Genomic DNA, 14,726 nt, shown 5'->3' on the forward strand with positions numbered 1-14,726 from the left:
GTGCACTGAAATTAGGGGTTGTGGTAACTGATGACTGATGACTGTCTTTATTAGACAGTTCTCACACTGTGGTAAATGTCTGTCATTACTGCTCCTGGTGGTGCTGCTGCTATTACTAAAACTTCTGCTACAGTGCCATATATACTTGCAGGCTATTCAATAGAAGACTTGAACTTGTTTCATCTTAGTTCATTGAGATAAAGTTTCAGAAAGATTAAAGGGGAACAAGGACCATCATTTACAGATGTTATATCTGCATGCGTACCAGTCGTTTCCTCTGTGCTGAACAATGGGTGTGAAGATAAGCTTAATAATGGCCCAACATCAACCTTTTTCCTGTTAATCTTGTTATTTATTGAGGCAGAACATACAACCTTTGTGTATTTACAGCAGGTACATATAGCAAGTACTATAGGTTTTACAAATAAAAAATAAATGAACCCATTATTAAACTCAATGCAATCTAAGCTTTACACGTCTCATGAGCACCGTCTATGACTTGAATTTCCAGTGATCTCGTCTGATGATTCACGCTGGGACTTCAAGAAGTTTTACATGGTGTGCACAATAAAAAGAAGTTACGTCAAATGTCTCAATAATGAGACAAGTCTCAAAAATCACACAGCAAGCTCAGGCCACACTGAAGGCAAACTGCTTGTGAGGGGATTTAAATCCAGATCGTCACATCATCTGGTATAAATATGCACTGCAGTTGACCCATGGCTTTGTCTTGCATGTTGAAATGTTCATCTTATCATCCTTGTGTTTCCACTCTCTTCACTTCCATTGCATCACTGCACATCCCAGATCTCACAGAGCAGCGGGGTAAATTTGTGGTCGTTCACTCTCCAGGATGTGAGCATCTCTGCGTGGTAGTGGCTGAGTGTTCTCAGCTCCGTCAGACGGCCCAGGAGGCGAGCGAAGTACTGCGGCTCCTGTGGATGCTGCAGGACGCACAGCTTCCTCAGCAAATCCAGCATGGCCTCCTGAAGTTTCTCAACAGCCTGCTGATCCCTCACATAAGGCCGATCTGGAGAGGTGAACAGTGACAATACGTTCATAGAATGACCACTTCTCACATAGCGGCATTAAAAATACCTCTGGACGACTGAAAGCTGCTGACGCCGGCTCACCTGGTGTCAGGATGGTTACAGTGGTGAGGAGCGCCTGTTCCTCATGCACCATGTGGAGCTCACCGATGCTTCTGTAAAAGTTGAACAGGGGTGTGATGAATTCCTCTGACATACCTGAAAACCAGAAAAGAATATATTCAACTTTCAAAAACATCTGTGGTGAATGGGTTCAAAACCGGTGCGATAAGACAAAGTCAGGTACAGCATTTGGGTCAGTGACAAGGTGAACAACATAATGAGCTGTCCTGTAAGGCCCGGTTTAATTACTGACAGTGGTTTCAGCACATAGACAATACTACTTTAACGATGCCCTATAAGCAGTTATAATGCACACAACAGAAAAGCTTCAGTTTTATTTACAGAAACAAATGAAATGCTGACATATAGACTGTATATCATCTTAAAAAAAAAGCTTTCTTACACCCTTTACAGTCAAGAAAGCCTTTTGAGCCCCTGTGATCCTTTGGCGACCCCTAGTGGGGTCAGGACCCCCATGCTGGGAACCAGTGGGCTATTCACTCAAACAGACCAGAAACATGACAGGTCACTTGATTCTGGGCCAAACGTCATCAGACAGATGCACAGTGCTCTTTTCTACCTACAAAACTCAATCTGAAATCAATAATGACATATATAAAGCTCGACAACTAACCTGAAAACACTGTGTTAAAGACCTGCCCCTTCCAATATTTTTGTCCTTTTTGCACATTTGACAAATTAATGCTCAAATCTGATGTGTTCAGATTCAGAGGGCAGTCATGCAAAATAAATAATACTACAATAGTTGGACACAGTGATTACTCATGATGTTCAAATGCTAACTGAGGGTCAAAGGTGTGCTGTGCTGTACTGTATTAGTGTTGTGGATGAAGTAGAGAAGAGGAGGAGGGAGAAGGAGTAGGAGGAAGAGGAAGAGGGTAAAGAACAGAGCTAAAAAACAGCATAAAGAAAGAAGACTCAGTAAAATATCATTGACAACATTCATAAATATACTGTTCAGTATATTTATGAGCCTGAGTGGTATCAAAACTAATGTGATTGACTGAGACAGAGAGAAGAAATGGAGTGAACTGAAAGAGAGAAAAGATATTTTAACTATAAAATCTAGTCCATAATTGTTAACAAGGAGTCATAACTGTAAAATGTGGGCTTGGATCAGTGTTATAAAGTAGATCATTCCACAAGAGGATTGCAACTGAAGCACTTTGACTGCATTATGTCTCGGCTCAGCTTTGATCATATATTTCCTGGTCATGCGTTTGTACAAATTAAAATAGAGTGGCTGCAGTGCACAATGACAAATATGAAAGTCTGCTTTTCTTCAATGATAAAAAACATGATTTTTACAAACTGCTCTCTATATAATTTCAAACGTCTGCATTCAGTTTGCTCTTGCACACTGGCAACAGTTCCTACTTTGGACGCTCCTCAAACTAGCGGAGGGAGTCTGTTTGCTTGGACGCATCATCAAGCATTCAGAAATGCCAGCGAGGCTCAGAGGGAGAGAAGTGGACAATAGCACTCTTGATGTTTTGATAAGGAACAATGGTCTCTTCAGACAGCTTTGCTCCCTTATTCTCGCAGACTGGCCTTTACTGTGAATATCTCTTATCCCCCCATTCACACCAGAGCTGCGCTGAGGGACCCACTGACTCACACACACTCCTGCCATCACTGCTGCTGTCTGTCTAACTGTCCAGCCTGGTTGACATAATGACACCTTGCATGCATATACATGAGATTTTAAAGCCCCCAAGCAGTAAACTATTTGATATGGGATATATGTGGAAATAAAAACAAAAATGTGAGGAAAAACCTTCCCATGGGCGAAACAACAGTGCTGAAGTACCACTTAAGAGCTGAGTTCGCTTTGGATGCTCTCCTTACCTGTCGGCATGCCCACACGCATGCCTGAGCAGAGTGAAACTGTAACCACTGGGGATGTGTGTGCATGTGTAACTTACACCCTGCCAGAGATCAAAAGGTCAGCACACATTTCCAAGCTGCATCAAGCAGATCAATTATTGAAGGATCTGGCTAGACCTGGCTGCTTGGCTGCAGGTGGAACGACAAATGTCATGATACTGCTTGTGCAGCCTGCTGAGCAACAGACCAAGACTCTTGAAGGTCATGAATTAGAAGTAAAGATATTCTAGTTCCACACCTTAAATTATTAGCATTATTTTGGGTGATGGAAGCTTAGAAGGTCATAGTTTTACTAGTTTTGGTGGAGCTGAGTAGAGTGCGTGGTGTCAGACGGTGCCTTTCACTTCATGTTGACTCACCACTCTTGCGTATCCTCTCTTCCAGAACTTGTGAGTGTCCGTTGGGCATCTTTCTGTTAAAAACCTGAGCTGAGCGCAGAAACATGGCTTCCACAGCCGAACCCTTCAGCAGAGCGATCTGATCCTCACGATCCAAAGAGAGAAAGCCTGCCAGAGGCATCACAGCATCATCAGGCAATGTGTTTTTTTGTATTTGTTCATTAGATTTGCAAACTAGGAAAAATACCTGGAATATTTTTTGTAAACTCCACAAGAACTTGGACTTGACTTGTTGCCATTTCCGTCAATAGGAGGAAGTTTTCTTCTGTGCTGTACTGGTCTTGCAGCTGGAAACAACAAGAGTAAACAGCACTGGAAACAATCAGACAAGCAAAGACAAGACAGAGCAAGCTGCATAAACTCCACCAGCAGAAGGTTGCACCAGTGGTACACTACATAAAGTATAACCCTGATTCCAAAAAAAAAATGGGGCAAAAATGAATAAAAAAAATAGTGCAGTCATTTACAAACAAATTGTGTTTACCAACAGCAGTTTTTTTTCCTGCATTCCACAACTTTCCCCGTCTTTAGTTGCTCCTGTCCTAACTTGCATCAATGTAGCTGATGAGGTCAAACATTCAGTCTTTGTACTGTTTTCATTTGAGTATATTTCAAAAAGAATTAGCTAATTATCACATTCTGTTTTATTTGTATTTGACACAGCGCCCCAACATTTTGGAATCAGGGTTGTAGTGGCATCAGAGGTTGAAACATGTCATTGCATGAACTTCAGTCTAAAATTAAAGAAATGGTCTGAGTGTGGCATCTCTTTGAACTGAGATGATGCACTGGCTGGTGTTAAGGGTTATATACCAGTCTTTTGGTCACATCTTGAGGAATTTGATGTCTGTTGTGAGCCTCTACGATGACTTTCATGAGTTCCCGCTGCTCTTTGGTAATTTCAACTTTTTCCTGGACATAAACAGAAAACAGAAACAACACATCGGTAAACAGCGGCACATTTGTTGTCAGTCTCCATGACAGAATCTGCAAATTTGGACAAAAATGAAAGTGGAAAAGCTGTAAAGACACGGCAGCGATTGTGATTACCTTTGACAGTTTGGTGGTGGAGGTGACCTGCTTGTTGTCCGTGTTGTCTGTGCCCTCTGCCTCGTCTCCAGGCGACTGGCCCGGGGAGGCCTTGGTGTTCTTTCGCAGCCTTTTAGATTTACACTGGATCTCTGTCAGCAGGCCTGCCAGTGGTGATGAAGGCTTCACTATGTGTGTTAAATACCTCACAGCTCTTTATTCAGCAGCATTTGTAAACATTCATTTTCATTTAACATGAGGTCATATTAAAGTTGTATGTCATACTGCATAGACTCACGAGTGAAGTGAGAATCTTAATAATGCCAAATTGTCTCTTCCATGTCAGTGTCGTTCAGTTGTGCTGTTTTCATAATTTAATTATGTGTTTATTTGATCATTTATTTGATTATTATCCCCATCCTCATCATCAACCGCTTATCCGGGGTCGGATCGCCGGGGCAACAGCCTCAGCAGGGGACCCCAAACTTCCCTTTCCCAGGCCACATTAGCCAGCTCTGACAGGCGTTCCCAGGCCAGTGTGGAGATATAATCTCTCCACCTAGTCCTGGGTCTTCCCCGTGGTCTCCTCCCAGCTGGATGTGCCTGGAACACCTCCCTGGAGAGGCGCTCAGGGGGCATCCTTACCAGATCACCTCAACTGGCTCCTTTCAACGCAAAGGAGCAGCAGCTCTACTCCGAGTCCCTCACAGATGACTGAGCTTCTCACCCTATCTCTAAGGGAGACGCCAGCCACCCTCCTAAGGAAACCCATTTCGATCGCTTGTACCCGCTATCTAGTTCTTTCGGTCATGATATTTTATTATTATTCATAATTTTAATGCATTTATTTCATATTTGTTCCCGCACATTTTCCATTAATGAAAACGTCACATCATTGTCCTTTATTATGATAACTTGTTATAACTTGTCAGTCCTTTGCATCCTTTCCTCACAGTGATTCAATTTCTCCATTGAATTAGCGTCTGTCTTTTCACACTGTGACCAAATAAGTCTAATTTGTTAAGCTCCCCTTGCGGCAGCTGGTAGAGTCATGAATGCCTGCCACCCTGCAATATTCATCACAACTTCGCTGCACTATTTATGAGCAACAGGAGTCTAGTCCTGTGTTTTTCAACTGACAGCTCTGACATCTCTTAAAAGACCTAATAAGTCATAATCCTCCACAGACTCCAAAAGTACATGGTCCATGTATAAGTTCTGTCGGCACAATACCGAAGAGTCCACTCCCAAATAGCCACAGGTATTAAAAAACACTTCATAGTAAATTCCCTTTTAATGACAGCAAACGCCTTGAAGGCGTTCATTTTTCCTAAATGGAGCTTAAGGTGTCTGTTGAGCTGCTTCTATTCCTGTAACAGTAACAGAAGCTGGACCTTTCTATTGTGTGACATGTGACATTCAATCCCTCAGTAAAATTCAACAGGCCGTGTCGGGATGGAAAACGAGGGCTCACCACAGCAACCTGCGACAACCTCTCTCGACAAATAGACAGCACAGTGTTTGCATGTGGACAGCGCACATCAGTTTGAACTGATGCATGACAGTAAGTAGAAATATGTCCACAAATCCCCACCATATTGTTTAACGTTGTTTTCCCTTGCAGTAAGACTTGTTAAGTATCACAGCCTTTCTTTCCTGTCTGCTCTTATTTGTCATTCTTTTCTTGTTTTGTGTGGCCTGTTGTAATACCCTCGCTTATTATTAGACCTCTTTTTTATATCTTATGCACATGCTTCCACTTGAGAAGCCCCCTTCCCACCTACCACAGTAGTTTCATTTATGCACTGCTATCTGGAATTTTCTATTAAATGTATGTTTAGCATAATGGTAAAAAAGAAAGATTGCTTTGGCATGCTGTTAGCATGAACAGGGACAAGGGTCTCATAATGATCAAGTGATACTCACATTCAGCGAGCATGCCCATCTCTTTGCACTTTCTTAGCCGACACTCTTGGCATTTCCTGCGCATGTACATGTCCATTTCACAGTTTCCGCCACTCTTGCATTTGTACACAGCGTTCTTTGTTATGCTCCGTCTGAAGAAACCTGAACGTGGTTGATAAAACAAGGCATTATCATAACGATATGGACTGCATACACTGCGGTCTGTTGGGTCACAGAACAGTACAGTGGTGGAGAGTAACTGAGTGCAGTCTCTCAATACTGTATTAAAGTACACTTCCAAGCTACTAGTGTTTAATTATTACCATTTAATACTGCTTTATACCTCTGCTTCACTATGCAGATTGTCCTTTATACAACTTGATTAATGCCACCTATTTACTACATACTTTGCTGATTAAGGTTTTACATATAAGTGCATTCATCTTATAAATAACATGCATCATTATAAATTCAACGTTATATTATAAAACAGCTCTCTGAAAGAGCCCATTCTGTATGTCACATTGTAGTAGTTTTTATACTTAAATCTACATTAATAGATTTGTTTTTTGCCACCTTGGGGAAGCAGAAACAAGCAGTGAGCACAACACTGACATCTTATCAGGTATTACATTGATATGGTGAACAAGTTTGCATGCATTTGCCCACGTACACATCCAGCAGACACAGTGCAACATTATCAGTCCGATGAGTACAGTCACATACGCATAGTCATCAGACATGTTGATCATAGCTGCTTTAAGAACAGTTTGCAGATAATCTTTCCGCACTTTAAAGTTAGAATCTTGTAGATTTTCATTTAAATATATGTCTGCCAAGTCACTATCTATTGGCAAATGGTGATCAAAGTATTGCAATGTTTATGTATTTGCAGTACTACAAACTGGGTGTCAGTGGCAGCATTCCCACGAAAAATGCAGCATTAGGTTACTGATAATGCAAACAGAAGATTTCCAACTGCTGCAGCTTCACATTAAAAGCATTTAGCTGTCAGAACATGAAGTGAATTCTATTATGAAGAAGTCATAGGAAATGCAACTTGTTTGTCAGTGAGGTTAGTGCTTACTGTGCGCATCAAAAATGTATCTACAAAACAAGACAGCACTCATTTTCAGCATTTTTGACAGTTTGCAGGGAGTAATGGAACAAGAAGGAGCAGCACAGTGAGCTGTTAGATGAAGAGCTGCAGGCGACAAGCTGTAAACCTCCAACTTTTCAGTGAGGTAATGAATTCTGTCTGTCCACAGACTCATGCTATGTGCAGCATAAAGTCAGATAATGGTTGCTCATAGGTTCATAGGTTACACACTGTTCTAATAATGTCACAATGTGACATTGCATTATAGCCAGCTGGAAATGTTCCAGGCAGAGAGAGCACAGAGAACACACACACACACACACACACACACACACACACACACACACACACACACACACACACACACACACACACACACACACACACACACAGAATAACTTTGGAACTGTTATTAGACATTCTGACATAGAACATTAAACAGAATGGCATTCATTAGCGTAGCTGAGCTCAGGTTGCTCCTGCATTGTACAACAGAAAGCTGAGAGGGAACCCAATCTGGCAGCAGCACCAGGTAGACCTGAGCCTATTCTCAGTCAAATGGCAGGACAGGCCAGCTGCTGCACTCCTGGTATTGTCCAACCTCACAGTGTGGAATTACACTCATACCCATTCACTGTGTGGTCTGGCAGGAATCAAAGCAAATTCAGTGTCATAAAAACATGGGGAGGAGCTGCTGAAGGCCACCACGCCACTGTCACCATGGAGATCATTTTTACATGAAGAGGAGTTGTAAAGTGTAATGTTTCCTCCCATATTTCCCCATAAATCCTTTGTTCTCTTTAAATCAGCGTCAATCTTGTCTTCAGCTCAAGAAGTGACAGTCTGACCTGAGCTTGACAGACTGCATGATTGCATGGATTTACTGCCTGTCCCTGACACATAATTAAACATAGAGTCAATAGAAGAATGCCACAGTGTACAGCTGAAGTAGTTATCGTTGTTAAAACAATTACATGACCCTTAAATGCAGCACCAAAGCATATTCCTGACGAAGTAAGAAGAACAGTCACTTACCTGCCCCTGAGGCCTAATGAGCGCAAACAGCCAGTGCTCTCGTATCAATTCCAAATGACAAATGCTGATGTATTAAATACTCCTCACCAGCTGCTGTTTGGACTGTAAATATGAACATCCCTGTCATGTGTGGCCCCTAAAGTCAACAGCTAATGCTGTGTCTGTCTGGACATTTATTTTAAAGAGTATAAACCTGAACTTACATAAGTGCAGTGTGTGTTTCATAGGGTGTTGATAAAAAAAACAAAAAACAAAAACCTCAGCAACAATAAAATCCAAAGTATTTGTTTTGGTACGGTGCATTTTCTCTCACCTTTACAGCCCTCACAGGTGAGAGCATTATAGTGGTATCCGGAGGCCTTGTCTCCACACACAACACACAGTTCCTCCCCTTTGATCCTTCCAGCCTGCGACATGTGCCGGGTCCTCTTGCACACGGCAGGCACCACAGCAGACACCTCCTCCATCTCAGCGTCATAGCTGACCTCCAGGGGTCCTTTTCTCAGTTCATATATCCCCGTGTGTGAGTACCATTCGTCTCCATTGTATGGAGGGTAGTAGTTCTGATTGGAGTAGTATGGTGCAGAAGACATGGTTGGCTCCATGGATGTGTACTGCATGCTGGGATAGCCGGTGAAGGGTAAGATGTCTGGATCCTGCAGAAGAGGACTGCTTTGGTCTGCCAGAATATCTAAGACAAAAGTAGGAGACGATGATGAAAAAAAAAAAAAAAACTTGACTGAAGGTCCACTTTTCTGACATTTTAACTGCATCTCATGGCCTTCTTCAATGAATGGCAATAGCTTAGTTGTCACTGCAAGGAATTAATATCGAACCAAATAATGACAGATCTGTCCAAGTCAGGTGAGCCAACCCAACCTGAGGAAGATCATGAGTTGTGGTTGAAAACTTGTAAATGAACCTCAAGACAGAAGTTCAGCTTTCGAGATAAAGAACTCCATGCTTAGTGAAACTAAGTCAATAATGTCAAGTCACATTTATTTTCCTGTCCCATACTATTACTATTGCATATTTATGTTCATAAAAATGCAATTTTGTTTCAGAGAACTTGGAAATCTGCAAAAGACATCAATACGACTCTCTAGGCTCGAGAGGCTACTAGGTTCATTAGCAAGTCACTAACTTTGACATTTTGATGCTGGGCAGGTAGCATACAGTGCGTTTGTAAAGCTTTTAGCCAAAAACAGCTGCCTGCTGCATCTGGAAATGATGCAAATAGGACCAAAGAGAATGAACCAAAAGAGCAAAGTTGCAGCCCAGAAAACCAAAACCATGAGTCGAAACACATTCCAGAGGGGTGAAATAATTATCTATGGGAGCTTCCCTGCGAGTGACCCCTTTCACATTACAGGCAGCCATTCAACCCATTGTTAGTATGAAAATATTTATTAGTGCAGCTTTTGTAACACAGACTGGTTCCTTCAGTAGGAATGACAACGGAAATCAGTTTTGAATAATGTCAAGCCAAGTCACTTATATTTTTATGCCCCGAAATCTTGTTTACCTCAGGGGCTTTAGAGTCTGTGCAACATGATAAAAACTCCACAAAAACATTTTATTTCAAGTGCTTCTCAGCAGAAGCTTGCTAGAACACAAACTGGCTCAGCAGTAGTCAGTAACAAAACACGTACTGTAAACCCATCAATGATTAACAACTGGTTTGCACAGAGCACACTGTGTCTTTTAGACACACATGTAGCTCCACGACAAACAAGATGAGGCTGCTGAAAAATGGTTACAAGAGTGTTTAACAGGATTATAGAGCTGTTTCATGATGATTACCAGAGCAAGTGTAGCATATTCATGACAGGACATTTCCTTTAAAAGCAACAGAGGGTGATGAGAGTCGTTTCAAAGAGCATGTGTTGTCTCCAAGAAGAATCCCTCAGCTGTACTGAGATTGTCAGGCATTCACAAGTGTTATTAAAGCAAACTGACACACTGAAAACTAAAACAGTATCTATAAAGTATATGTGACACTGACCTCCTCAGGACTTGGTCTGGACCATGGCCATCTCCTTGTGACCAAACACACAAACTATAAAGAGACTTTACTCTCTGCTTCCAACAGTCCAGCTGTGTTTTGTGGATCAGTCTGTTCTTTGCCTCTAACTAACAAATCATATTCCATTTATGCCTTTTGATCGGAAACCTTCCTTTAAAGACCCGAGAACATCAGGTCAAATACTGAGCTGCTTGCTGCTGTCTTGAGAAATCTCAAGGGGAGCAAAGGTTGCCACAGCTACTCATTAACCACGGAAACACATTTCTTTACATCATTACAAGTAGCTGACTAATGTGTGAAGTAATTTCCAGATCTGGTACTGGCTGACTGCTACTGTAAGGTATTGTTTATCTGATTCATGCAGTCAGAAACTGCAGGAACGGCAATTAAGTGCATCTGTGCATCCATGCATGTTTGCAGCTGCTGGGTAATTTTGCACCTGCTTGTTTATATACGTATATATTCTATTTCAGACCTGAGTTGTTACAGTAAGTGTGCTTTGTAAATATCTAGATTCATGAGGGACAGGGGTGGCCAAACATTTCTGTATGTCAGATCAATTGCAGTTCACTTTGGTGATCCCCAAACTTTTCATCTTGTGCCATCATCAGTTCTCAAAATGTCAATTTGTCCAATACTTTATTAAACTAACTGATGACATTCCTATCAACTTCACCTGTTTAACTGTGCTATTTAGCTGTGCTAAATAGTTGCTGTTAGCATGCTAACATGCTAATCTAAGACAGTGAGCGTGGTAAACATTATATCTGCTAAAAATCACCATGTTAATGTCACTGAGAATATTAGCATGCTAACATTAGCATTTAGCTCAAAGCACCACAGCGTGCCCGCAGACTCCTCTACAGTCTTGTTCCGTCTTTCTGAGAACTGCTTCCTGCCGAGCAGACTTACCAAACAAGTGGGAGCTCTCCGAGATGGAGAATTCATCGCTGGGTGGGATTTCCAGTGGTCCCACCACATTGATGTCGGAGCCCACCCACTCATTCATTCAGGAAAATACCGGTTGGACTGGACCGCTTCTGTAACAAGCAGAAAAACAGTGTGATTTGTGAACCGTGGTGAAGATCTTTTGAACACCATTACAGGTCTGCAGGATCCTCTGAAACCTGAACCACAATGTAATTAAACATCCATCTGAGAGTCTCTACATCAGCACACCTGACAGGTCTTCTCTCCCACACAGGGATGAGATGTTCAGAAGCTGCCAGCAGGGAGGTGGGGGATGAAGGTCAGACCACAACAAGACCTCACTAAGAGCGAGTCTTTACCTTCTACCTCCTGTCAGAGCAGTTCCTGTCCTGTTGTCTTTCTGAATATACTTTTATGAAACATACCATGTGCAAGTCTTCAGTCTTAGTTAGCATGTACTGTACAGCTCATTTCATGATGTGGTAAAACGTGAAATGAAGATGAGCTTTAAGGCGATCACATGTGCAGCATGACTTTTGTAGTCTGCCAATGTTTTTTTTCATTAACTAAGTGTAATTTCCCCTGAGATCCAGAAGCAACCCACAAGCACTCATAAACCTCCAGTCCACTCTTACAACCCACACAACAGCCAAACATAACTCAGACAGAATGGCGCACCACAGACCCATAAGAAGTAACCTGTTCACCGGTGAACATGAAATATGTTCAGACTTGATTTCATGGTTCTTACCTTATCCTGGCCAGCTGATGCTGAATGCTGCCTGCCTGCTAACTTTTGTCGTTTTCAGCCTCGTTTTTGATATCCACGCTGTGAGCTGCGATTCAATTGATATTTGCTAATGAACATTAAGCTGCTTGTGTCTGGGCTCCAGTGAGACCATGTGTGACCAGTTGGGGTCAGGGAGAAATGGATGGTGGTTATTAATTAAACTGTCCATGTCATCCCCCCTCCACCCCCCCCCCCCCCCCCCCCACACAAAAAAAATCCCTCTTTATCTCAACAAGACAAGAGGCTGCCTGAATTCTCCAGCAGACCAGAAATCCCACCTACCCACCCACGCAGACATCACACATGGAACGTACAACGTACATGCACTCATTAATGTTGCTATCAGTCCAAGAGTTTATTGTGTCTGCTTTTCACTGAAGTTCTCATAATATTTTCATATACACAACCAGAATGATCATGGTAAAGCGATCATGGTAAAGCTCTGAAAGCAGACTTTGGCTTTGGTTCCCATGCCTCCTTCGACTAATTAAAGCCATTTCTCATGCCACTGCCATGGTGTACCAGCCCACACCAGATTTGTTTATATTGGCATACCTCAGTGTACCTGTCCTTTGTGTCTCTGTGTACCCTAAGATGGATTGGAATCAGAATTTTCTTCTTTTTTACGTTATCCAAAAACCAGCGGTTTAATTATTGATGGGTTGTTGCTCCATCCAAAGAGGCCCTTCTGAGTCAACAGACAGTCTCTCTGAAATAAACAGAACCTTTGCCATTGCTGTTTGTGGACAATCTGGTCTGTGTTTGAGAGCATGTGAGGAATGAGGTGGTCGTGATGGCCTCTGGAAAGGGGCAGACACATGTGACATGTACAGTTCTGAAGGCTCTCACAAGCACTGATGAGGTTCATTTAAACCACCTTTCTTCAGGTGGTTTAGCGTGATGAGGGTTAGAAGAAGCTATTGGATGCTGCCTTTCACCTTGTTTTGTCACTCATTCCAGACAGAGCGTATTGTCAGTGTCATGCACATGATAAAACAGAAACACACCCTGGAAAGTGACATAATCCACCACATGCTCTCAAAGGCCTGCAACTGTGAGAACGACTGGCAATTAAGTTCTTAACCTTCATCAGTGTGTGAGAGGGTTCATTAGACTCTTCACAGATTAACAAATGAACACACAAAGCATCTGCATTTGAAGTGTTTAACACATGTGTATGTGTATATTTCAGTGAAAGGACTCTTCTTCTTCTTCTTCTTCTTCTTCTCTTCTCTTCTCTTCTCTTCTCTTCTCTTCTCTTCTCTTCTCTTCTCTTCTCTTCTCGTCTTTTCATTGGAGAAGTGAGGCTGACGCTGGTGAGGAATATCCTGTCCATTAATTCTTCTGTGGTGAAAATGAAGCAGGCAAGTAAAGACAGATAAGACAGAGGATGTTTACCACAGTGTGATGGGAAACAGAGCAGTTTTTGGAATATTTAAAAATGTCCAATTTGAGCCCACTAATATAAACAAGCAGCTTTTGAGACCACTTATTCTAAGTAACTACAGAAGATAACAAGAACCTAAACTGTATAAACAGCACAGCGTGTCTGTATGCAGACTTTATGGCTATAATTTAAATGTAAATATTAGCTGGAGAGGTGGAAACAAATTTAAAAAGGCTGAAACTTCTAGCTTTTCCTCTCAGCTTTTAAAAGTTATTTCTTTTTAAGTCATGGTAGCTGCATGGCTCTATGGATGGCAGTGTCCCTTGGTCCACCGCTTTAATCCAGACTGAAATATCTCAACAACTATTAAAATGATTGGTGTGAAATTTTCTTCAAATGCTCATGGTCCCAAGTGGATGAATCCTAATGACTTCGGTGATTTGCTGACTTTTCCTCTAACACTTCAGCAGGGTGGCATTTCTAGCATTGGTAAAAGTTGTGGATGAATAAGTTTCATGATCCTCTAAATTATCATCTAGCACCATCATCAGGTCCAAAATTCAATTTATCCAATGCTGGTGAGTGCCAGTTAGCAAATATTAGCATGCTAACATGCTAAATTAAGATTGAGAGCATGACAAGCATTATACCTGCTAAACATCAGCAGGGATCCTTGTAGCTACATTGCCATATTGTAACATTAGAATTTAGCTCAAAGCACTGCTGTGTTCAAAGACCTCTCTCAAAATCAACTTTTTAACCTTGTTAACATATCCATATGTTTTTTTGTATATTCTACAAGACATATGAGTGACTTGTGACAGTGAAGTGTAAGGCATGAAGGGATATTCTTAAAGGAAACAAATTCTAAATATGATATTTTGATGAGTAGAGATGAGTTTTAAGGGGTTAATCAATGTCTGGAGAGGAACTTTTAGTACAGTCCTGTCCTGCTATAACTGCTACTATAGTGTATGTGTGTACACACTGCATACTGCATTCATCTGTAGTATGTAGTTTGCGATTCTGAATAAAGCCTTAGTCTTGTTTTCCATTACATTGCTAAAC

The 14,726-nt window shown here is 41.7% G+C and overlaps 1 protein-coding gene across 1 annotated transcript; it reads right to left on the reverse strand.

Annotated features, from left to right (window-relative positions):
- Positions 1-791: 791 nt before the first annotated feature.
- Positions 792-11,560, reverse strand: nr1h4 (nuclear receptor subfamily 1, group H, member 4). Its single transcript, XM_070972660.1, has 9 exons — positions 11,464-11,560; positions 8,839-9,216; positions 6,413-6,553; positions 4,508-4,650; positions 4,271-4,369; positions 3,645-3,744; positions 3,419-3,565; positions 1,134-1,247; positions 792-1,030 (listed from the first exon to the last, which is right to left on the reverse strand). Exons 1-9 carry the CDS (start codon positions 11,558-11,560, stop codon positions 792-794), a joined length of 1,458 nt encoding a protein of 485 aa, XP_070828761.1.
- Positions 11,561-14,726: the final 3,166 nt, after the last annotated feature.

Source organism: Chaetodon trifascialis, chromosome 10 (assembly GCF_039877785.1).
Source record: "Chaetodon trifascialis isolate fChaTrf1 chromosome 10, fChaTrf1.hap1, whole genome shotgun sequence".
In the NCBI taxonomy this organism is placed as follows: Eukaryota; Metazoa; Chordata; class Actinopteri; order Chaetodontiformes; family Chaetodontidae; genus Chaetodon; species Chaetodon trifascialis.